This window comes from Agelaius tricolor, unplaced genomic scaffold (genome assembly GCF_023055355.1).
Source record: "Agelaius tricolor isolate 1412-34295 unplaced genomic scaffold, bAgeTri1.0.p SCAF_41, whole genome shotgun sequence".
NCBI lineage: Eukaryota > Metazoa > Chordata > Aves > Passeriformes > Icteridae > Agelaius > Agelaius tricolor.
The window spans coordinates 3,003,779-3,029,019 of record NW_027269301.1 but is presented as its reverse complement, the minus strand read 5'-3'; the positions used below and the strand labels follow the sequence as shown (position 1 = coordinate 3,029,019).

The 25,241-nt window shown below is 49.0% G+C and overlaps 1 protein-coding gene across 1 annotated transcript in view; it reads right to left on the bottom strand.

Moving 5' to 3' along the window:
- The window catches only part of DOCK5 (dedicator of cytokinesis 5), an 87,206-nt gene that overhangs the window by 58,225 nt on the left and 3,740 nt on the right, over positions 1–25,241 (bottom strand). The window contains exons 2-6 of the mRNA XM_071454801.1: positions 13,153–13,236; positions 5,979–6,019; positions 5,048–5,103; positions 4,170–4,266; positions 431–579 (exon numbers count right to left, since the gene is read on the bottom strand). Of these exons, the coding sequence (XP_071310902.1) occupies positions 431–579; positions 4,170–4,266; positions 5,048–5,103; positions 5,979–6,019; positions 13,153–13,236 (427 nt within the window). The remainder of the gene's footprint in view (positions 1–430; positions 580–4,169; positions 4,267–5,047; positions 5,104–5,978; positions 6,020–13,152; positions 13,237–25,241) is intronic.

Below are 25,241 nucleotides of genomic sequence, written 5' to 3'. Positions count from 1 at the left end.
TTTGCCATAAGCTTCTTCTTAATTCACTTATGACCTGAGTCACAGCTGACAGGCAGATAAATGAGTCCTGGGGACTGCAAACCACTGAGGGCTGGGGTGTCTGGGGAGTCCTGTCCCTCAGCTCCTGATAAAGCAGAGCATTTCCCCACACATCCAAACCCAGGCACACACTGTGCTCCAAGGGAAAGGCCCCCCCATGCCAGGATTTGAGCAGAATTCAGAGAGGACAATTCCTGGCAAGGCACAGAGATCTGGGGCACATCGAGAACCAACTGCTCCATCTCCACCTGCCAGGTGGTCACAATGTCACAGGGACTCAAAGCTGCCACTTCACCTAATTTCAGCCTAATTCAGTGCCTGCTTTGGCATTAAGAGCCTTCCCTGGGGTTTGGGAGCCTCCTCTGCCCTGCAGGTGGAGTTTGGAGCTCACCTGTTGCCATAGTCAATCTTGGCAGTGACTTTTTTCTTGAGCTCAGCCAGTTCATCCTTGGGCAGGGTCCCAGAGAGGATTTGGGATCTCCACTCTATCAGGCTGTAGGTGAGCTGCTGGACATGCCTGAACTGTGTGGTTTTGTTGTTCTGAGGCAAAAAAAAAGGGCAATTTTAATCAAGGAAAACCTGGGAACCTTAGCTCAGCAACCTTTCTGAAATGTGTGCAGCTGCAGAACCACACAAGTTTTATTGAACTAAAAATACCTGGCACTTTGTGACACCACAAGATCAGAGCCACACAGGAAATTCTGCAGCACTTGGCACTGCCAAGGTTTAAGTGCCTTTAAGATCTTTAAGTGTCTTTAAGGGCTTCACCTTTCCCTGGGACATTATTTCAGAAAAACCTCACCCACTAAAAATAGACCACTGGTGATTTCCAGCACTTCCAGACCACTCTGATGGAGATTTTTTATAAAAGGCACAGAGAAATTATGTTAAAGGACCACAACTGCACAAGGATACTGAACAAAACCTGCCTGGTGAAGAGTCCCCTCCTGCCATTCCTGTTACCATCTCTAATTAATGAAAATACTTCCCATGCCCTTCACTGGTTCCACCCTCATAAAATCAGTCCCATCCCCACACCTTGTTCCTGCACCTCCAAGCTCCAAGGCTGTAATTAAACATGGATATGTGGTAACCCACCCTGTTTGTGGCAGTGTGTGCTTAGATAAGTAAATAAGCTTTTAAAGTGTCAGGGATGACATTTAACCCATTAAAAAGGGAGCCCAGGCTTCCCTCTCTCTGCCACCTCAGTGGGGCAGCTCCTGGGAGGATTCTGACTCTTTTGCCACAGATTTGAGTTACTGGCACAGTGATGAGGTCATTCAGCTCCAAAGGAGAAATTTAAGCCTAATTCAGTGCCTGGTTTTGCATTAAGAGCCTTCCCTGGGGTTTGAGGCCCCAAAGGCCAGGAGCCAGGTTTGGGTCACATCTCCCCCACAGCCCCTGTCACCTTCTGGTGCTCCCTGGGCGCTGGAGCTGTTCATACAAACCCCTCCTGCTCCCACACAGCACAAAGAGAACCTAATTGCAATTATCTCCCCATTCTCATCTCTGCAATGAACAGCAATGACATAAACTACTCATATTTCCCTCAAATTTAAAGGTATGAAAAAAATCCTCCCTTCGATTTGGGTGAACACCAAGGTGCTGACGGGGGCTGCTTGAGCTTTTAGCTCCATAGAAAAGATATTTGAGATACATTTCATAAACAACCCCCCCCACCACCCCATGTTCTTGCATAAAAAAGCTTGCAAAGAAAGGCAATTCATGTGAATTTTCAGAGCAGACCTCAATTTGACCTGAGTTATCTCCACAGCTAATTCCTATTAACTAGACCAATTAAAAACTCTCCCCATTTCTGTATTTATTTTGCAGTGGAGATAAAGCCACTGCTGCAATGAAACCCACAGAAATTAAAGAAGTGAAATTAAATGCTGCCAAAATAAAAAATCCCCTCGTGTTTCCTTTTTCTCCTCAAATGCCTCCTTCCTCCTCTAGCTTTTTAAAAAATTCTTTTAATACATACTGCAGGGAAAATAAAATAAACTCAAATCCATTTTAAACCACAACATTTTCCAAACCTATTTTAAGACTTATAGTGGTTAAGCACAGGAACATGAAAGATTTCTGCTTGTTAAAAAAACAGATTCTGAGGCTGGGACCTGAAAGTTATTCAGAAATAAAAAATGCCAGGAACAAAACTCTCTTTTCACACAGTAATACCATCATGTAGAGCTTCTCATTAAATTGAGAGGGTGGAATAAATTCTTGTGGTTTCGTGGCACACAAACACAACTTATTTGTGGCCTGATGAAATTTCCAATAGGAAAACTTGCTCTGGGTGCACTGGGTGATTAGAGCTCATTTAAACTCACTCTCTCTTCTTAATTAAAGTATTGGAGCACATTTTGTGCAGGCTGAAGTCGTTCCTGCTCAGAGAAAAATCAAATTTGACTCTTTAATGTGTCTTTAAAATAAAGCAAGGCCCTGTGGACTCATTTCTTTGAGCAAGAGGCACCTGCTGCAGGACAGTCCTCAGATCCCTGCAGTGCCAGGCTTGTGCCACTGCTGAGGGGACTCTGTGCTCAGGGATTTAGGACATGAGAGCTCCTTCCCCACCCTACTGAGAGCTCCAGACATGGGAGGCCTTGGAGCAGCCGAGGAATTCCTTCTGTGGGGCAGGTTCAGGAGCCAGGGATGGCTGGGGCTGTGCCAGGGAGGGTCAGGCTGGATTTTGGGAAAGGCTGCCCAGGCTCCCCAGGCAATGGGTGCCAGAGCTCCAGGACAGTTTGGACAGCACTGCCAGGGATGCCCAAGGTGGGATTTTGGGGTGTCTGTGCAGGGCCTGGGGTTGGATCAGTGATCCCGTCCAGCCCAGAACATTCCATGATGGGGATTTCTGACAAGTCACATCTCCCCCCATGACACATCCCTGGTTCTGTCCCTGTTTCCCAGGGGAGCTCTGGGTGGGCATCAGCCAGTCCATGGGGTTCCTACAACCCTCCCAGCCCAGCAGAGCCCAGCCTGCCCACAGCTGTGTCAAACTCCAGCTCTGTGCCCAGCTGGGCTTTCCTGCCCTCATGCAGGGCTGGCAAGGACAGGCAGAGCAAGGCCTGGATCTCCCAGGTGAGCTGGGCCCCCCAGGCAGCCCTGACACAGTGACAGTGTGACCCACAGTGTCACCCTGCCTCTGACAGACCCCACAGCTGAACACTCTGAGCCCCCCATTCCATCACTCAGCTCTGCCCCAGGCAGAGGCACAGAGCTCCCTGCAGAGCCCAAGCTGAGCTCCCCTCACAGCCACAGCCCTGGGATGAGCTCCCCTCACAGGCCCCAACCCTGGGATGAGCTCCCCTCAAAGTCCTCAGCCCCAGGTGAGCCCCCCTCACAGCCCCAGCCCTGGCACTCACCACGTACAGCCTGTGCCAGATGACTGCCCACTCCCCCCATAGCCAGCAGCCCAAGCTGAGCTCCCCTCACCCTCACGATTCCCAGGCTGAGCTCCCCTCACAGTCACCATTCCCAGGCTGAGCTCCCCTCACAGCCACCATTCCCAGGCTGAGCTCCCCTCACAGCCACCATTCCCAGGCTGAGCTCCCCTCACAGTCACCATTCCCAGGCTGAGCTCCCCTCACAGCCACCATTCCCAGGCTGAGCTCCCCTCACAGCCACCATTCCCAGGCTGAGCTCCCCTCACAGCCCCATTCCCAGGCTGAGCTCCCCTCACCCTCACGATTCCCAGGCTGAGCTCCCCTCACAGTCACCATTCCCAGGCTGAGCTCCCCTCAGCCCCAGCCCTGGCACTCACCACGTACAGCCTGTGCCAGATCACTGCCCACTCCCCCCATAGCCCCCAGCCCAAGCTGAGCTCCCCTCACAGCCCCAGCCCTGGCACTCACCACGTACAGCCTGTGCCAGATCACTGCCCACTCCCCCCATAGCCCCCAGCCCAAGCTGAGCTCCCCTCACAGCCCCAGCCCTGGCACTCACCACGTACAGCCTGTGCCAGATCACTGCCCACTCCCCTCACAGCCCCAGCCCTAGGATGATCTCCCCTCACAGCCCCAGCCCTGGCACTCACCATGTACAGCCTGTGCCAGATCACTGCCCACTCCCCTCACAGCCCCATTCCCAGGCTGAGCTCCCCTCACAGCCCCAGCCCTGGCACTCACCACGTACAGCCTGTGCCAGATCACTGCCCACTCCCGCAGCGTGGCCGTCAGCTCCTGGCCGAGGGGCAGCTCACTGGGAATCACTGTCTCGTGCTGCCTGGGGAGAAGGGAGACAACCAGAGAAAGGTTTCACACTCAGGGTTTACAGATAATGCAAAACACCCTTTTTTGATAAATGTAAAAATGGAAACTCCAGAGGAGTTGATGTTCACACAATTCACTCACACATGATGTCAGGACCCTTAAGCTGTTCTCAACACACACATCCACATTCATCATCCATTTTTAATGCAAAATGCTTCAAGCTCCTTTCACCCCTCTTATTCCCTGTGCATCTGTTCCAAACCCAGGATAAAGAGACAGAAATTAAATTTGGAAGAATCCCCACACACAATGGTAACAGTTACTTGAAAATGAGAGTTGAAAAAGAAGTGTTTTATAAAGTTCCTTCCTTTGCAGCTGCTGTTTTGCTCTCACTTTATGAGCACAGACCCAGCTCAAGGAATCCAAGGAGGAGTCATTTCCTCCAGTGTTTTCCAAGACAGGAAGGAATCCACGCTCCTGCTGGGCCCTGGCTGCCAGCAGGAGTCTGCTATGGCTTCCAGGAGTCCCCAGGAGAGCTGGATGGAGCTGGGCTGACCCTCCCCAGCAGTGACTTGTCCAGCAGAGCCTCCTTAACTCTGCAAATCATCTCCTGCTGCCCCTACTCCCAACTGCTCTGCTTTGTCAGTGCCTGAAAAATGGAATTATGCAGTGCTAGTCCAGCTCAGGAGGTACGCCCTGGCTTTGTGACAGCCACAGCTATTTCAATTGGTTCTTTGGGGGTTTAAATGGAATGAAATTCCCTGGGTTTTGCTGCCAAAGAAGTGCCAACCTACCCCCGGTCCTTCACGATGGCCTCTTTTAAATGGATGTAAGTTTCTGGGAAAATGCCCTAAAAATAAAGAGAGAAATGAAATAAATCAATCTGACTGTGGGATAGGCTGTGACAAGAAGGTATTTAACAAAAAACAGGGGAAAGGAGTAAGAAATGTTCCAGTATGCCAAGAAAAAAGGACAGGGAGGAGCAGCAGGTTCCACTCTGGCAACTCAGAGAAGCTGATGCCTTGTTTTACACCAATGACTCTCACCTTCCTGCAGAAAATGCTGGAAATTCCTGAAAATTACCAGTCATTGCCATGAAATATTCCTGGAGTCCTCTGTCAGACTACCCTGTGCTCTCTAGAAAAGCTCCCACCACCAGCACCTGCAGAAATTCCCAAATTTTTGTTGTTACAGAGAAACCCTCTGGAAATGCTAGAATCCTTTTCTGGTCCCTTTTCTCTCCTCTTTACCCCTAAAAGCAGAAGCTGTGGGGGATGTTACCACAGGAGAGGTGCCAGCATTCCTGGGGGAACCTGGATTTCCAGGCAGCTTCCAGCCCCAGCTCCAGCAGCTTGGCTGAGAGCCAGGGATGTGTAATTTCTGGAATATTTTCCAGTCAAAACTCTGATGTTCCCATTAAATAGAACTAATGCTGGATGTGCACAGGTCCCAGAGCATCATGATAAAGCAATAATCTCCTGTATGGAGATGGGAACAGGTAATTTTGGAAGTTCCAACTGCATTCCTCGTGCTTCCATGGAGGAATTCCCAACACATGGCTCTGAACTTTCAGCTCAAGGTCATTGATTTCTGTCACTGAGGACAGGACACCATGACCAGGAGTCCTGCCTGAGGTTAAGACAAGAAATGCAAGAGTTTTCAGCACCAGATGGGGTCTGGCAAGGTGTGAAATTAAAATGGGAGTCACCAAAAGTCAGGTCGTACCTTCTTGGATTTATTCCGGAGTGTGTATCCTCGGTACCAGCCTGGCAAGGCAAACACAGATATCTGTATTGAGTTATTTCCTGTTGACAGTACTTAAATACAAATTGTGATTCTCACCACCTTTCTACAACACCAATCTATTGATCTTCTCAGTTGGGATCCACTCCTGGGAAGACAGCTCTGTTTGTAGGAGCTGAGCTCCCTGCCCTGGCACAAATCCTGTTTATCAATCCTACCTTGGTAAGATCTAAGATCGAGAGACAGAAGCAACAATTGTGCTGCCCAGGCCTCAAGAGAAAACGTCTCTGAGAGAACATTTCTCCCCTCTTTGGCACCTGGGTTTTAACCAGGATTTCCATGGAATGTGTTGGGTTGGGAGGGACATTAAAGCCCATCCAAGGAGATTATGTCCAGCTGAGTGGCAGCATCAAGAAGGCAAAGGGGTTTAAGGGAATAATCAGGCAAAGAAGAGAGGAGGGGAGGCTGGTTTCTCTGGGTTTGTTTTTAAATTTTTTTTGTGGATTTTTTTTTGGTGGTTTTATTGTTGGTCCCTCCAATATTCCTATATTTATCAAAGAAGGTTCCATAAAGAACCATGGATCTGACATTCCTCAATCATAAATTAGAGCCTAGAATGATTTAATTCAGGTTTTTTGGAGTATTTTTATATGCATGTGGTTGTATTTCTATTTATTTATTTTCTGAAGTTCAGCTTTGTACCCTTTCTCCAGCAATGGGGAGGTACCTCCACCTCAAAATCTCCAATATTCCAGTAATAAGTTAGGAGGAAAGAAGAAATTCCATTTATTTTCACAGGAGGAAAACAAGATTATCCATTGCTCATGGAGCCATGGATGAGGTCCTGGATTAGGGATGAGAAGATTTAGGTTCTATTTTTATCTAAGTTGTTATTAATTGAAGGGGAAAGCACAAATTACTCAGGGTGGGAGACAGAGCTCATGGAATTTACCAGGAGGGATTTCAATCCCATTTAACACATTGAGCCCTTTGACAGCACAACTTCCTCCTGTTTCAAAGGGCCCCCTGGCCTTCCCCCCATTCCTGTAAAATATTTTGCAATCATTGCATAAAAGCACGTTGGGCCTGGTTGTGCAAAGCTGTTTCTGCAAGCACCTCATGCAGCTTCTGTCGGAATTCTGCTCCCACCTTCAGTAATTTTATCCATCACTTTAACAGGAACATCAATCTTTGGGCAGTGGTCAATTAATTACATGATTTCTTCTTAAAAAAAACCCCAAAATCTGCTTAAATCTTCAGAGGAATGAGACTGTTTAAGTGTTTGAGTGTTTTCCCCAAGCAGAGACGGGCTAAAAGTGGAGAAAGGTTTTGCAGTTGATGATGACATGGAAAATTTCAGCTGCTCCAACACTCAGACTGAAATCTGAGTGAAAACAAAAATATAAGCAGACTTGCAAAGAAATGACTCAAAGTTTGGGGTTGTTGTTTTGTTGGGCTTTTTTAGTTGATCAAGTCCTCAACTTTACCCTTCACTAAGTGGATTTTATGCAGCATGGAAAAGAAAAATCTAAGGACAAGACTCCAGTGATGATCAAGCTCTCCCCAGTGATGCAAGGCCAGGTCACATGTGGGACCACAAGGTCCCTGTTCCTCCTCCTGGGGGCCTGTCCTGCCCCACAGCACTCAGAGCATTGCTTCACCCTCCCGAGGGCTGACTGAAACCAGGAACAAATTCAAGGTAAACTTCAGCAGGAGCACAACCTGCCAGGGGTCATGGTATGTGAGCACACATTCCTTCCACCCACAGCTCCCCTGAAATCCTACAGCTAGCAATAATAATGATAAATCCTGCAGATTGGAGAGATTCCCCTCAACAGCAAAGTGTCCTCCCAGCTCCCTGCTCAAGGACAGACTCCCTGCACCGGAGCAGCCTCCAAAGTCCTGGAGGCAGCAAGGTTCCTTTTCCAATCCCTGCTTTTCCTGCATCCTGCAGCATGTGCAGAGTGCTGAACCCTTGGCAGGCAGCAGGAACATGCACTGAGTGTCTTCTTGTCAGGGGAAGGAGAAATCTTGTCCAGAGCTCGTGCCCCTCTGCAGGCAGAGACATGAGGGGAAAACAAAACATTGCTCTGCAGTGTGGGACCTGAACTAACAGCCCTGGGATTTACAGTGGGTTTGGCTCTGTGTGTGTAAAAGGGAAAGGGATCCAAGAAAAGAGATCTGAGAGCTCTCAGGTGTCCTATACAGATTGTTACTGGCACACAGAAGCATCCCTGGAAGTGCTTCCATCCCTGGAACAACCTGGGATAGTGAGAGGTGCCCCTGCCCATGGCAGGCGGTGGGACAGAATGATTTTAATGTCCCTTCCAACCCAAAGCATTCAATGACTCCATGGACAGCTTGTACTGGAAATATCTGGAACCCTCAGTTCACACTGCTCAGCCTGTGGTTTCCCCTCTGAGCTCCTTCCCTATGCCCTTTGTCCAAGTTGGAGCTGCATTTCCAGGGAAGTCACCCCCTGCTGAATCCCTGGCACAGGAGAGCTGCAGGTCAGAAAAATGAATCAATTTCTCTGTGCTACCCCCTTCTGTTATTCCCTCCCATGTTATCCCTGCTGTGTGTGATCCCCACTGCGTGATCCCCCTTGTGTTATCACTCCTTGTGTGATCCCCCCTGTGTTATCAACCCTGTGTGATCCCCCCTGTGTTATCACTCCTTATGTGATCCCTCCTGTGTTATCAACCCTGTGTGATCCCTCCTGTGTTATCATCCCCTGTGTTATCAACCCTGTGTGATCCCTCCTGTGTTATCAACACCTGTGTGATCCCTGCTGTGTTATCGCTCCTTGTGTGATCCCTCCTGTGTTATCAACACCTGTGTGATCCCTCCTGTGTTATCGCTCCTTGTGTGATCCCTCCTGTGTTATCATCCCCTGTGTTATCAACCCCTGTGTGATCCCTCCTGTGTTATCATCCCCTGTGTTATCAACCCTGTGTGATCCCCCTTGTGTTATCACTCCTTATGTGATCCCTCCTGTGTTCACTCCTTGTGTGATCCCTCCTGTGTTATCAACCCCTGTGTGATCCCTCCTGTGTTATCACTCCTTGTGTGATCCCTCCTGTGTTCCCTCCTTGTGTGATCCCTCCCTGTGTTATCAACCCCTGTGTTATCACCCCTGTGTGATCCCCACTGTTTCATCACCCCATGTTATCACTGCTTCTTGATCCCCCTGGCTGATCCCCACTCTTTTATCCCCCCCATGTGAGCACTCCTGTTTTATCACCCCCTGTGTGATCCCCACTGTTTTATCACCCCCTCTGTTATCACCCCCAAATCTTCCCAAGTGCACTCACCACCCACCCCAACTGCATCAGCCTGACTTGGAAACTGGGGCTTGGAAAACAAGAGGCAAAGCATGTTCAGAGCCTCAGCCCCAGTCTGGGTGGGATTTTGGGGTGTCTGTTTAGGGCCAGGGGTTGGACTGGATGATCCCTGTGGGTCCCTTACACTCAGGATATTTTGTGATTCCAGCCTTTGCAGTGACAGCACAACTGAGCAGGGATTTTGCTATTTCAGGAAGTTTCCTGGCACTGTGAGGCAGCACAGGAGCAGCACCTGACTGCAGGGACTGCCCAGAGGGTTTGGGAGCCACCTCAGGAGAGGTTTGTGCAGCTCAGAGCTGCCCCAAAGCGCACCCAAAATCCCCTTTATTGCCTGTGCCTGAGCCCCAGAGCAGCTGAGCTCTGGCAGGGCTGTGTCTGGCAGCAGATAACATTCACTGCAAACACCAAAGCCCAGCCACATCCCAGGATGGATCCACCTGGATCCCTGCAGAACCAGAACCCCAGAGCACAGAACTCCAGGTGGCTGAGGAGGGCACTGCAGCTGCCTGCCAACAGCAGGAAATGCAGGAATGTTCTGGAACACCAGGAGCAGCAGCCCTGGGGACACGGTGGGATGTGCTCCTGAGCATCCTGGGCTGGGCAGTGACAACACCCAGGGGCTGCACCCAGAGCCTCTGGACAGCCCCAAAACCCCCCTGAACCCCTAAGGAATGGCACTGACAGCCTGGGAACGCCCTCAGCTGTGGGCAAGGTGAGGTGACCCAAAAATGACTCCACAGGGCCACTCCCAACCCCAAAAATGACTCCACAGGGCATCTTCCACCCCAAAAATGACTCCACAGGGCACCTCCCAACCCCAAAAATGACTCCACAGGGCACCCCCCAACCCCAAAAATGGCTCCACAGGGCATCTTCCAACCCCAAAAATGACTCCCAGGGCACCTCCCAACCCCAAAAATGACTCCACAGGGCACCTCCCAACCCCAAAAATGACTCCACAGGGCCACTCCCAACCCCAAAAATGACTCCACAGGGCACCCCCCCAACCCCAAAAATGACTCCACAGGGCATCTTCCACCCCAAAAATGACTCCACAGGGCATCTTCCACCCCAAAAATGACTCCACAGGGCCACTCCCAACCCCAAAAATGACTCCACAGGGCCACTCCCAACCCCAAAAATGACTCCACAGGGCATCTTCCACCCCAAAAATAACTACCCAGGCAATCTCCCAAAAAATGCCTTCACAGGGCTTCCTCCTCCAAGCCCCAAAGAATTATTTTATAGGGCATCTCTCAACCCCCAAAAATGATTTCACAGGCTTTGCTCCAACCCCCAAAAATTCTTTCACAGGGCATCTCCAGCCCCAAAAATGACTCCACAGGGCATCTCCAGCTCCAAAAAATACACCACAGGGCATGTCCCAACCCTCCAAAAAATGACTTCATGGGGAATCCCCCAGCCCCAAAAATGACTCCACAGGGCTTCCTCCTCCCACCCCAAAGAATTATTTTATAGGGTATCTTCCAACTCCCCAAAAGTGATTTCACAGGGTTTGCTCCAACCCCCCAAAATTATTTCACATGTTTCACATATTCCCATATTTCATTATTTCACAGGGCATCTCCAGCTCCAAAAAATGACACCACAGGGCATGTCCCAACCCTCCAAAAATTACACCACAGGGCATGTCCCAACCCTTCAAAAAATGACTTCATGGGGCATCTCCCAGTCCCAAAAATGACTCCACAGGGCTTCCTCCTCCCACCCCAAAGAATTATTTTATAGGGTATCTTCCCACCCCCAAAAGTGATTTCACAGGGTTTGCTCCAACCCCCAAAAATTATTTCCCATATTTCCCATATTTCATTATTTCACAGGGCATCTCCAGCCTCAAAAAATGACACCACAGGGCATCTCCAGCTCCAGAAAATGACACCACAGGGCATGTCCCAACCCTCCAAAAAATGACTTCATGGGGAATCTCCCAGCCCCAAAATGACTCCACAGGGCATCTCCAGCCTCTCCTCCCACAGAGCCCCCGCCCTGGTTCCATGGAAACTTTTCCTCACTCAGGCTTGTGTGTCCAGATAAGAGCAGTGATCAGAGGAACAAAACCAGTTTTTATCAGCTCTAGTGGTGAGCAGGCAGCATTAGCATGAAAAGGAGCAGGAAAAGCCTCTTGTGAGAAGATTTACCCTCAAAACCAGGCCCCCAGAGAGCTGGGAACACAGCTGAGAGCTGCTATCCCAAAACCAGAGATTGAGGAAGACACAAGAAGCTCCTCCCAGGCAGGCAGAATATCAGAAAGGGGAGGGTTTGAGGTGAATTTATGGGAAATTAGAGCAGACCCACAGCACAGTCACCATCTCTGCATCTCCTCCTGTACACTCCCAACTGTCTGGCCTGGATTTCTGGCTGCTCTTGCTGGGAAAAGGCATTTTTGGTGCCCTGCAGGAATTCTGAGGTGCCTCAGCCACAGATTCCTGCTCCCCACTGGTGGCTCAGCATCTGGGAGCCATCACTTTCCCCTCCACACATGAAAACATTCAAATCTTTCCCGAACTATTCACAGGCAATTTTCTCCTGACAAAGCTCCAAACTGGGAGATTTCAGGCCAAAAAAGAGGTGCCATTTATGTACTCATTCCCTGTTCCTGTCTCTGTTGAGCTGATTACAAGAAATAGGGGTTAAACAATTATAAAAAAGTTCAAAATAGGGAGAAGAAAGTAAATCCCCCAAATTTTGGCAAGTGCAAGATGCCTCCTCTTCCCGAGGGAGTTCTCCTCCCCTTTCCCTGTGTCTTTTTGCAGAACCATGTCATAAATCAGTGATTTCCACAGGGTATTTCCCTTTTTCCCCTCTCCCCCACCATGATCACCCTCAGAGGGGTAAAACCACGGCAGAACCTGCCAGGACTGGGAGCTGCTCCCAGGGCTGAGGATGGGAAGGGAACAAAGGGCCAAGAACAAATTGCTAAAGGAGCAGCTCCCTGCTCTCAGTGCTGATCCTGAGCACAGAATCTTCACTCAAATCGATGCTATTGTTGAAAAGAATTGGATTTGTATTTTACCTTTGAGTTTTGGAGAGGGAAGCAGTGACCAGAGCATTCCTTAAAATGATTGAATGGCTCTGTTCCAGTCTTAATATTGAAATCGTTGTCAAAGAGTCAAATTTGATAGGGAGAGTTGAAACACTCAAGCATCATCTTAATCTTTAAATTAAGAATTTTGTTCACTCTGTGGTTTACATGAAGGTATTATGAAAAATGTCCCAGTGACGGATGAGGAGAAACAGCCAAAAAAGGGCATGGAAGCTCCACAACTGGAGCATTTGAAGAACATTTAATGCCAGTTTGTGATATTACAACTCAAAACAACATGAACTATGAACTAATCAGCCCTTCCCTCTCCTTTTCTGTCATCCACTCAGATCAAGACCTAACTCAGGTAAAAGCTAGGTTTTTTTTTTAAATTTTTATTCGTATTTTCCAGCAGGATCAGTTCATGATGAGCACAGGTGCCTGGCCTGGCCCAAAGAGGAGCCAAAGCAAAGAGGTGAAAACAGCAGTGAACAGCCAGAATTAAATGTTTCTTTCCCTTTTAGTGCTGCCTTTGAGATACTGGGGTGAAACCTGACCTTGATAAACTCTGCCTGGAACAGCAGAGATGAGAAACCCTCTGCATTTCTGCATTTTAACACTATTTTCAAAATTAAGAGGCTACAGCAGCCACTACACACTAAATTTGTGCTTTGGGGTGTAACAGAAGTTGAAAATACAGATCTAAAATTTGAAAAATAATCTCGATTTGTTGCTATTTTCTTTCCAAGCCCCTATGAGCTGCACCTACCTTCGTACATCTCCAGGATGTGAACAGTGTCCCCCACCTGCAGGGACAGCTCCACGTCCTGCACGGCCTCATAGTTGTAGATGGCTGAAAATGGGGAGAAAAGAGACAAAACAGAAGCATGAGGGAATCAGCCTTGGGAATGGGCTCTCAAAAGTCAGGGCAGGGTTTGGGAAAAGGAACAAAGGGATGAAGCCACCCTGGGTATGGAATACACTGGGAAAGGACAGCAAGTGTCCATTTCCAGATTTTATCATGAGAAGTATCACTAACAGACAACAAAGGGGGGTTTTACCTTCCAGACAGGCCTGGGACACCTTCTGGGGAGCTGAACATTCCCAAAAATGTTCAGCCTTGCCAAAAACCTGCCCACAGAGTCACCATCACCTCAGGCACATCACTTCTGGAATTCTCATTTTTTAGCCTTTTTCAGGAGTAACTCCAGCATCAGAAAACATCAGAAATGGGATGCTGTAAGAAACCCCACCCCATTCCAGACCAAACCACTCCTTTCCAAAGCAAACCAAACCACACTTGTTTGCTGCTAAAGACTCTCCCCAGCCAAGAACCAATTTTAGCACCAAAACTTGGGATTCTGTGTGAATTTAATCCCTCCCAAAGACAAAGTTAAGCTGGATGCTTATGGGATTTCCAGGGGGAATAGGATTAAGTACTGGAGTGCCTTTCCCTGGGACTTCTGCAGCTTCACTGGGCAAAGCAGAGCCCTCCCTGGGACCAGGTGAGAAAGTTTAAATGGAATTTCCTTTCAAACCAAGTAAAAAGACATAAAATCAGTGACATTTTTTGCTGTGGTTCAAGGAAATGTCAGCAAAGTCAGAGCAGACCAAACCCAGACCACCTGATTTATTTAAAATACTGATTTAAGAATAGATCACATCCTAAATGCAGCAGTGAAATCTTCCCAAACACAAAGTTCCCATATTCATGTATCCCTGAGGAAATCCATTGGTGAACAACCACATTTGTTTTAAAGAAAGAAAAAAAATCAAAAACACCCAAACATTTTCAGAGGAGAATTCTTGAGACTTCCCAAGGTTTGTATTTGAGGAGCTCTGGACTGGAAATGAAATAAATAAATAAAAATCAGAAAATCAGAGCTCTTCTCCAGGAAATTCCCACGAAGTGCCTCCCATTCCCATGGGGGTGAGGGGCTCCAGCACAGCCTGGGGCTTTCACCACCAGAAATTCTCTCCCAGATCAGAGCTTTCTTCCAAATATTGTGGTGACAAACATCCCAGCAGGAGCAGGCTGGGGATGTGCATCCCTGCAGGATCCCTGCTCCCAGGCAGGGACAGCTTCCTCTGCTGCAGGCCAGGGTTTGCTCCCTGGGGCCCAGACACATGGACAATGCTCTGAACCCATGATTTCCACAGGATCACAGGAATTTTATTGGATTTCTGCTCCTAAGAGCTGCTTCCACACCCACCTTCCTCTCCCTCCCCACAAAGGGGCTGCAAATCAGGATTTTGAAGCTGACTGGTGAGCTGGGTGTGTGGCTCAGACACCTTAAAGATCCAGAACTGGCCCAGAAGCAAAAATTCCATTCGCATTCTAATAGAAAAATCTGGATAATGTTCATGGCCAAAGCTGAACGAGAATGAGAAGTGTGGAGTAGTTTGGGTTGGGAGGGGATTTAAATCCCCCAACCCAGAGCCACCCCTGCCATGGCAGGGACACCTCCCACTGTGCCAGAGGCTCCAGCCTGGCCTTGGGCACTGCCAGGGATCCAGGGCAGCCACAGCTCCCTGGGAATTCCATCCCAGCCTCCCAGGGAACAATTCCTGCCCAGTATCCCCTCCATCCCTGCCCTCTGGCACTGGGAGCCACTTCCTGTGTCCTGTCCCTCCATGCCCTGCCCAAATCCCTCTGCAGCTCTCCTGGAGCCCCTTCAGGCCCTGCCAGGGGCTCTGAGCTCTCCTTGGACCCTTCCCCTCTCCTGGTGACCATTCCCAGCTCCCCCTGGATCCAGATGAGCATTCCCAGCTCCCCCTGGATCCCTCTTGTCCCCAGGTGAGCATTCCCAGCTCTCTCTGGAATTTCCCCTCTCCAGGTGAACATTCCCAGCTCTCTGTAATTTCCCCTCTCCAGGTGAACATTCCCAGCTCTCTGTAATTTCCCCTCTCCAGGTGAGCATTCCCAGCTCTCTCTGGAATTTCCCCTCTCCAGGTGAGCATTTCCAGCTCTCCCTTCCCCAGGTGAGCATTCCCAGCTCTCTCTGGAATTTCCCCTCTCCAGGTGAACATTCCCAGCTCTCCCAGCCCTGCAGAGGGGTTCCAGCCCTGGAGCACCCCCAGTTCCCCCCTGGCCTGGCCCCTCCAGGTCCCTGTGGTGCTGCAGGGCTGCTGCACCCAGGGATTCCCACACACAATCCCCACATGCCCCGGGTTTTTCTGGGACAATCACACATTATACAAATACCAGGCAGCATTTTTCCCATCAATTGCTGCCCAGGGAAAGGTGGGTGGACACAGGCCCAGCCTTCCTGCTGGGAACACAGAGTTAATTCAGCCCAAAGAGCGCCAGGGAGGACCCAGCCATCCCTTCCCCTTCCTGAAGATCACAGCAGCCACAAGACAGAAGCAACCCCTGCACTCCCCTTCCCTTCCCCTTGCTTGCTCCACCAGGCAGGTTTCACATCCCAACACGCAGCATTTACAACCTGGAGGAGCTCCCACATCAAAACAACCAACAAAAAAAGTCAATTTTATCTTTCCTTGCCCTGCCAGACTGAACTAAGCCAGAACAGAGGGTCACTGTCTGAAACCTCCTCCCTCATGCTTATGTACAAGATTATAAAAGACAAATTGCTGGCATATTTTCCCTGGGAATTTTGCTGGTTGTAAGTGATGTTTCCTGCTGCTGGAGTCAGAGCTGTCCCCAGCCATCCCATCTGCAGGGATTTGTGCTGGGAGCCCCCTCTGTGACCTCTCACTGACTTGAAAGGAAAAGGAAGCTTCACATCACAAACATGGGCATGGCGTGGAAAAATAAAACCCCTTCACTTAAATCCTGACAGAGCAGCAAGAAAGGAAGAAGGAAAAATAATACAGAGACTTCTGTATTCCAATTTGCAGCAATATCTGAAGTTAAGTCTTTTTGCTCCGAGCTAAACTTCAGCTGTGATTTTGTCCTTTGAAATTCACTTCAGAGTGTTGATCCTGCTCCTTTCATCATCCCAGATGAAAAGCAGCACTGGAATTGAGGAAATTTAATCCAAATAAGGAGGCAGAGGTGGAAAACATGAGCCTGGGTTTGTTTAATGATCATTTCTTCGAGCACGACTGGAGGCAATGTCTCGTGTTTGGTTTAGTGCTTCAGTTTGGTTAAAAGGTGAAGAATGTGTTTTCCAAGGGCACCCAGCCCATGGAATCCATCAGCATTGGAAAGGGCAGCAGATAATTCTGTGAGCAGTTGATTTTACGGCACAGCCAGGGCCAGAATTGAAGATGAGCAGCAATTTTCATGCTCCAGGGCAGAGGGAGATTCCTCAGCGGGGCTGGAGGAGGAGCCCCGAGGGCATTGCACAACCTGGGGCTGCTCTGCCCCAAAGTCACCCCAAAACAGGGACTGCAGGGGTGGCACAGGAAACCTGGCAGAGCCTGGGCTCCCCAGGGCTCAGGAGGGCGGCTCAGGGAGCAGCTGTGGCCCTGTCACTGCCCTGGCCACAGGGCAGCCCCAGCACACAGCCCCGAGCCAGGGCCACCCAGCAGCACTCACAGGACAGGGCCCCAGCACCAGGCACAAAATAACAAGAACAATAACAATGGTCCAATTCTACTGCAAGCAAAACCCCCAAAACACACTTTAAACCCCACCAGGCTCCTCTTGGTGCAAGAGCCCAGGGAGAAGCCTCAGTTTGCAAGAGGTCTGTGAGCAGCTCATGGAACCTGAGCTGGGGCTCAGGGGAACCAGGGACAGATGTGGCATTTTCAGAGGGAATGGTTTCAAAGTGACAGAGAGGAGGGTTAGATGGGATATTGGGAAGGAATTCCTCCCTGGAATTGCCAGGGAGCTGTGGCTGCCCCTGGATCCCTGGCAGTGCCCAAGGCCAGGCTGGAGCCCCCGGGACAGGGGAAGGTGTCCCTGCCATGGCAGGGTTGGGGTGGGATGAGCTGTTAAGTCTCTTCCAACCCAACCATTCCATGATTCCATGTTTCTGTTAATTCCTAGACCCATTTTTCCCACAGATTAATTCCTTTTCAAGACTGCCCTAAAGGCCAAGCTGGGCTGAAATGCCTCAAAATGCAAAGAGAAGGAAGCAGCAACTGTCACACACAATTTCTGTGTAACTCAAATCAGAAGGAAATGGAATCTTTCCCTCCATGAGAGCACTTGAAATGTGAATTATTGGCCTGGAAAACAGAGCCCCTGCAAGATCCATTATCTGTGAGTTGGCTCTGAACCCCCCTGCCCCACCCAGCACAAAGACACAACAACCCTGTCCAAATGCCACATCCTGCTCCCCCATCTGCCAGCAGAGGCTGGGGCAGCTCCCCAGAACAAAGGATCCCATTCAGGGCCTGCAGGAACCCAGCCCCAGCTCATTCCATCCCTCAGCCCCACAGCCAAAGCCCACAGCCAGAACCAGAGTGATTTGAGCTCTGCTGCAGCACCCAGGAATGGCCTTTCTGCAGGACAGCCCTGCTTGGAGGAGCCTGGGATGGTCCCCAGTGCCAAGATTCAGCCAAAAACACAGTGGCTTTATTGAAAAAACAAGGAACTACCCAGGAATTCATTCTTCAGAAGAACAAAGTCTTTTTTATGTATGGAGCAAAAACATTCTGGTAACTTCCCAGGAATTTCTGTCTGACAAACTGAGAATGGCATAATTAAGATTTAGATGTCAGGGTACTTCTTCTGCTTAAAAAAAAAAAAAAGTAATTCATGGTTCAACACTGGGAAATATGGACATTTAGTCACTGTTACAGAAAAATTCCCACTCCTGGATGGTGGTTGCTGTCATTCAGATCGATTCCAAAAGTTCTGAGTGAGTGCTGAGCATCTGGGGTGTCAGTAACTCAGATTTAATGGGATTATGCAGCTGGAAATGCTTTCATTAACAGCCACCCTCAGACAGCAGAGTGCAGCCTGTGAGGAGCTGCAGGTAGACTCTCCCTGCCCAGGGAATGAGAGGCTCTTTAAGGCCCTTTCCAGCCCCAAACTCCCTGGAATTCTGGGGGTTTATGACTTCAGCACCTTGTGCACTCCCTGGTCCAGGCTGACCTCACCCAATGAATGCTCTCCACATTTCTAAACTGGGTTATCTCAAAAATGAGCATGAAACCATCTGAGCAATGAAATCATCTGAGCAATGACATCAGCTGCCTCTGCAGGAGGATGGGACATGCCCTTTGTAATCTGGATGCTGTAACTGTGGGGTTTTACATTCACCCCCTCTTTGGGAACCAGGAGAAAAGCAGAAGAGCCACTGCCCTCCAGAGGCTTCCAACACTTCCAGCCTCAGACTGTTCAGGAGCCAAAGCCAACTGAGCGTGTGCCCTGCTCACCTGCCCAGGACAAGGACTTGATGCACACTTGATCAAAGCCTGAAGGACTTCCCTGATTTCTCTGAAAAATGGATTATCTTGGAGTGAGACAGGCGAACAATCAGAGGTGTTACAGACTGTCCTGCCCAAAGAGCCCAAATGGAAGCCATTCCCAGATCTGGGAGCAGGGAAGGCTTTCAGCCATGCCCTCAGCATCTCTGGGCTAATCCTGTCTCACTCCCCATCCGGGGCTGGATCAGATCCTGGGCTCAATGGTTTAATCTCCTAAAGCCTGGCTTGCTTTAGGAAAAACAACCTCACAGCCCAGCCCATGGGAATGAGGAGGCTTTCCCAAGGTTACACAAGGCTCCCATGGGATGATCCCATGGCCTCTTATGGCTTCAAACACCCCGAACCCACAGGCAGCTCCACAACAGTGCTCTGGAGCAGGGACAAATGAGTCCCTGGATTTTAATTAGAGCTTCTCAGATCCAAATCAGGCAAACTGAGATCACTCAGAACTGCTGAAGCACAAGATATCCAGATTGTAAGGAAAAAAAGAGATAATATCTGTATTTTCATGTCTGCAGAATCCCCATTCGTCGCCTTCCCCTCAAATATTTGTCACAAAGTGTTTACACCAGGGTATCTGTGTAAAAATAAGGAATGTTCAGTTCTCAGAGTGCATCTGAGCTGCACACAGGACACAGATACACCTTCAACACCCAGATTTGGGCCCAGCACAAACTGTTTTGTCTCTGAGAGTGCTCGGGGTGGAAGGAGCCAGACTTCAGCTGCTCCTGTGCTCTGACCCTCACAGACACTCTGGTTTATTTTCCACCCAGTGAATACCCACACACAAACCTTTTGCTGTGTCATTTTCTTCACTGGCCTCTCCATTTCCTTTATTATTTTCACTCTGAAGGGCCCTTGGGGGTTTTAAGCTCAGATAAGGAATTAATCTACATGAGCTGTCTCAGCTTCTGTCTGGAGTGAGTGCTGTGAGCCAGAGGAGAAATAAATCAGTGCTGCCAGTGGAGGAGCCAGGCTGCTCCTGAATTTACAGCACCCAACCAGATCTAGGCCGTGATTTCAGAAAAAAGAAACCAACCAAAACAACCAGACCTGCAATTCCAGTCCCCTTGGAACACCAGGAAATGTTCCCTTTGCAGAGACACAGCTGGAAAAACAGCCTGGCCTCTCTTCACACCTCTGTACATTTTAGCAGGTCTGAGGCATCTCTTTATGGTGCTCTTCAAGGTTTGGCCAGGAAAGGTTGGGCCAGATGATCCTTGAGGTCTCCTCCAATCTGATCCTCCCTGATCCTGTGATTCCCCAGGCTGTGGTTGGGAATGCCCCAGCTTTTGCTCCCAGTGCATCCCAGTGAGAGCAGCACATGAAAAGGGCAGATAAATAATGAAGCTTAGCCTGAGCACCAAACAGCTTTGAAGGCTGCAGTGTTCCAGGTCTGGTGATCCCTGCCAGGGTTAAAGGTGTTACTGTCCTCCAAGCCCTGCAGCTTTGCTCTGCCTCTTTGGGATCCCAGCACCAACACCCAGACTGAAGGATCAGTATGGTCCCAAAAATACATTAAAACATTTAAAATAATCACCCTGAGCCATGAAATTGCTCCAACATGACCACAGCACAAAGGGTTTTGCCACTGGTTTTGGTTTACAGGGGCAGAGCCTGGTTTGTGTTCAGCCCAGCCTGCTGGCCTCACTGCAACTCAACACACCTCAGCTGTGATGGTTTTCCTTTGTTCCTTTGGACAAAGAGACCTGGGAGAACACACAGCCATTCTTGGGGCTGTGCCCTCCACAAGAAGGAGTTTATACCCCACAGTACTGTGGCACTAATTCTGATTTAGTAACTGCACAGCCCTACCAGGGCTCGGAAATCCAACTCCACAAAAGCAACCTCTGATTTAATTCTCATTTTTACAGCCTGTGAAGATGCAGTGTTTGTTTACAACACCCACACAACTGCAACTGGATTTCACCAAGTCTGTCTGTAACTACCTTTTCTCCTCTGAGCTGAAAGTGCAATTTGTGCTTGGGTACTTTAAGTACAACACAGTAACTTTCCCAATAATAGTTTCAGGCAGATTTGTAAAAGCAAGACCCCAGCACTCCATAAATTGGACTGCTCAGCTTGTTTCCAACTTGAAAGCGTGTGGCACTTACAAAAGAATTAATTGAATTTGCTACTGGCTTGAAATGACTGTCCCAGTTCTCACTGGGCAAAACATCAAAGCAGGAGGAGGAAAACTTGGAAATGCCCCTGCCCAGAGCTGTGAGTGCTCCCAGGCTGAGCTCTGCTGTTTGCACACTGCAGGGGCAGGCAGGGGCAGAGATGAGGGGGTTAAGGAGGAAAACATCTGAGCACAGGGTCCAGCTGTGCCTGGGGGCTGAACTGCACCAGAAAGGAACCCTGAGCTCAAACTTCACCACAACCAACAGCAAAGCCAGGCTAAAGCCGAGGAACCCCCCCTTGTCAGCTGCAAACAAAACCCACCTCAGTAACAGCTGGGAATTTGTAACAAGGGCTCCAACACCCTCCCTGCCCAGCCAGGGCTCAGGAGGAGGCAGAGCAGCTCTCCCAGTTCGGGAAAAGAACTCACAGCATGGCTCAGCCCATTTGGAGAAATTGGGGATTCAGTGCTGAGGAAGATTTTAGCTCCACTGGGAAAGCCCCTTATGTTTCAGAAACCCCAGAGCTCTCTGGAGCTGGCAGGGGTAACACAGGGAGAATTCCTGACATGCAGAACAATGGGATTGCAATTCTGCTCAGCCAAGGTGGACTTTGGGGCAGACTGACCTTCCCTGAATGGCCTGGGGCTCACTGCTCCCATTCTGCAGAACAGAGCCCATCGGGGAACTGGCACTGCACAGACTGGGTCACAGCTCCTCATGTCCACAGAAAGGGGAATTCCAAGGCATTTTTCTCTTGCCACCTATCCCAGGTAACAAGAAATGGGGGAACAAGATTAAAATGAGGAGCAGGAAATTCTGGCAGGGAATGGTGGTGGTGGGGGGGGTGTCTTACACTGGAAGCAAAAAGCCAAACAAGAATATTGATCCCTTTGCTGCCAGGAAGAATGAAGAACAAACTGCTCCAAAATTTGCAGTAAGTTTTAATTAACCTGCCTGAGATGCCAGGAGATGAAGAATTAAGCACTGAAGCCTTCCCAACTTTATTCCTTTACATCAAACTCTCGGCAGCTTGAAGCCCCCATGGCATTGTCAGAGCAGGAGAATGGAACTGCTGGAAGAATCAGGTGAAATAAAAAATAAAAAATTAAAAAAAAAAAAAAGCACTTTTCCAGAACTAACTGGCCACTACCTGCCCCTGACATTCTAAGCCACTCTCAGAACTTTGGAGCTGAAGCCATAAATGGCTTTATTGCCATGGAGGATCAAAGTTCCAGACTTCCCAAGAGCAGGAATCATTATCTCCACTGCACCTTAATGAACTTTTGGCTCAGACACAGCACCCTCCAGGACGAGGGGCGCTTGGATTGCACCACCACCTCCCAAAATTCAGTGTCAGTGAGCACAGAATGCTCCCACAGCACTGCTGGCTTTGGCTGTGTTCTGTGACAATGAGCCAGAGAATGAATCCTGTAAATGGTGCTTCCCCCTCTAGCCCAGGGAGATCTCCTTGGGAAGAACAGCCTGTACTGCACCAAAAAGACATTTTTTTATCATTTTAGCAACTGCTCCAACTAAAGCCCTGCAACATCATCACTTTATGAAGGCAACCACAGACTGCCAGCCCAAAAAGCTGTTCAGTAACTTGTATTTATGGGCTGGTTTTATTAGCACAGGTTTGCTGGCAAATGCACCCAAGTCCATGGCAGGATTTCAGGCATCAGCAGTTAAATGCACTGGACCTGAAACATCCCCTCAGCTCCAGCAGCAAGGGGGAAATGTGTTTATGGCTGTGGGCTGACGTGGTTCTAAGCTTGGTCATGGCTGTGTCTTTAATGTCCTGGCAGAAATAGGAGCTTTTTTCTTTAAAAGCAATCATTGAGAGAAAGGTCCTACCAGTCAAGTAAATGCAATTTAAAGAGCAAAAAATGTACATTTCCAATTGAAGTTTGCAGGTAGAAGGGGTGTGCATTATTCAAAGCTGAACAATAAGGATTATTACACATGATGATAAAGAATATTATACATTATGCACTGTCACTGTTTCTTGACCAATATATTTATGTTTTTCCCAGTTCATGAGTGTTTACTTTGCTTTTCCTCTCTGTAACTCCCATTTGCAGTTGTGCTGGCAAACACAGTCCTGATGCCAGAGGAAGAACCACCAGAACAATCAAGAACTGGTGTGAAATTCAGCACTGCTCCCACACCCAGCTCTGGGGGAAGGTGGTTCCTAGGATCTCTTGCCACCTCAGAACAATTCACCCCCATCTAATCAGCAGGACAGAGCTCAGCCCAAGCTCCAGAAGCACCCAGCAGCTCTGGATGCCTCTTTAGAGCCTCCACAAAGGGTTTTAATTTTTAAAGAGATGAACTGTGGGGCAGTTCCTGAAGGTGATGTCAGTCACAAACTCAACACAAGTCACAAAACACTTGGGGAAATATTTCTTTTCAAAGTAGGACTAAGATAAGGAACATTGACAAGTCTTGTTCATGGCAATGAGAAGCCTTTGAAGTCCACTGGATTAATTTCACAGGGAATGACTTCAGCAATAGAGTGGAAATCACCAAAAATAAGAGAAGACAGACCCTGGCTAATATGGATTCTAAAAAAAATAGAAAGGACTATGGAAGCAAGAAGCAGTTCGGCCAAATTTCACATCAAATCAACTGCAGACACCGCAATAAAAGTTGGAAACTAGGTCAGAAATGAAGTGTCATCTGCTGGGAAGATTCAATTCTTTGCTGTTAACAATGCCAAGGGTTTGCTTTTCCCATTGGGAATTTTGCTGGCATTGCCATCAGCCAATTTTTAGCCATAAATGATAATAAAGCAGGAGAAATGAGCAGAGTGTTTGCAGGCATAGGAAGGAAGGTGAGTGCTGTGCAGCAGGAATGGGGGGATTGGCTTTTCCATCCTCTGGAGCAAGGAACCAGAGGCACAACAGGGGATGTGAGCTCCAAGCCAGAACAGGAATGGTGGGGGAAAAGCAAGGAGCAAGTTGAGACAAACATGGATTTTGCCCTAATCTGACACAATGCACAACTCCCAGCACTGAGAAGGGCTTTGATCCCAGACTGACTGAGGAGAGAGCTCTGCAGGTGCCTGGAACGGGACAGGGGGCCAGGAGCTGATGGCCCAGCACCCCAGGTGATGCCTCAAGTTTTAGCATTTCTATTTTCCAGATCCTGTGCTGCCTCAGTGCATCACTCTGAACTCCAGGGAGTGTCAGTTCCTGGCTTCACATTCTGGGCACACAAACAATCCCTCCATGCCTGAGATCCAGGGACACTCTGCTGCCTCAGGCCCCAAAAAGCATCAACAAAAGTGAATTGGGGGGTGCAAACTGGGGGTAAATGACTTCATTAGCTGGAGCTGTAATTGGACAATTAACCCCTGATATGTAAATGAACCAAACTCATACCTGTCTGAAAAACTCCTGACCCCTGTTCATCCTGGAGGCTGCTGACTGCCCAAGGTGTACCTACTGAAGGCCTTTAATATTATTTATTATTAATAAATATTTATTAATTTGTTATTTATCTTTACTTATTATATTATTAATAATTATTTATCAATTTCTATTATTTAGCTTTAATTATTATATTATTAATAATTATTTATTGATTTGTTATTATTTATCTTTAAATTATTAATAATATTTTTTATTATTAATAAATGCCCACTTTATTATCTAACTCTGTCTAGCCTCTGTTCTAGGCAGCCACTCCAAGGCATCACAGGAGTCACCACAAACCAAACCACAGTGAGCAGAGCTGGTTCTGCTCCATCAGTCACGCAGGGCTGCCAGGCCCTGCTTGGTGTTTGGGAGCTGCTGCCATTCCTGAGCCATGACTGGAACCAGCCACCAGTGGGATGGGACAAAGGAAAGACTTCAATGATTCTCCTCAAATAAAGCAGCCCAAGCTCTGCTCCTGCCAGCCAGGACAGGTGCCAGGGGTGGGAGAGGCCACCAAAACCTGGCAGGGTGATTCCAGGATCATCTCCAGCTCCCTCCCCAGTCCCACCACACAAACTCTGTGGAACAGCCACACTGCCCCAGAAATGAGGGTCAAGGAATCATGGAATGTCCTGAGCTGGAAGGGACCCACTGGGATCACTGATCCAGCCCAGGCCCTGCACAGACACCCCAAAATCCCACCCTGGGCACCCCTGGAGCAGCATCCAAACTCTCCTGGAGCTCTGGCAGCCTCGGGGCCGTGCCCATTCCCTGGGGAGCCTGGGCAGTGCCAGCACCCTCTGGGGGAAGAGCCTTTCCCAAAATCCAGCCTAAAACCCCCTGGCCCAGCTCCAGCTGTTCCCTCAGGACAGTGGAATCCCCCCAGCCCTCCCAGGGCATCCAGGTGCAAGGCACCCCCTTCACCAAAATGGAAATTACTCTGGTTTTCACATCTCAGGGCTCTTCCAAGC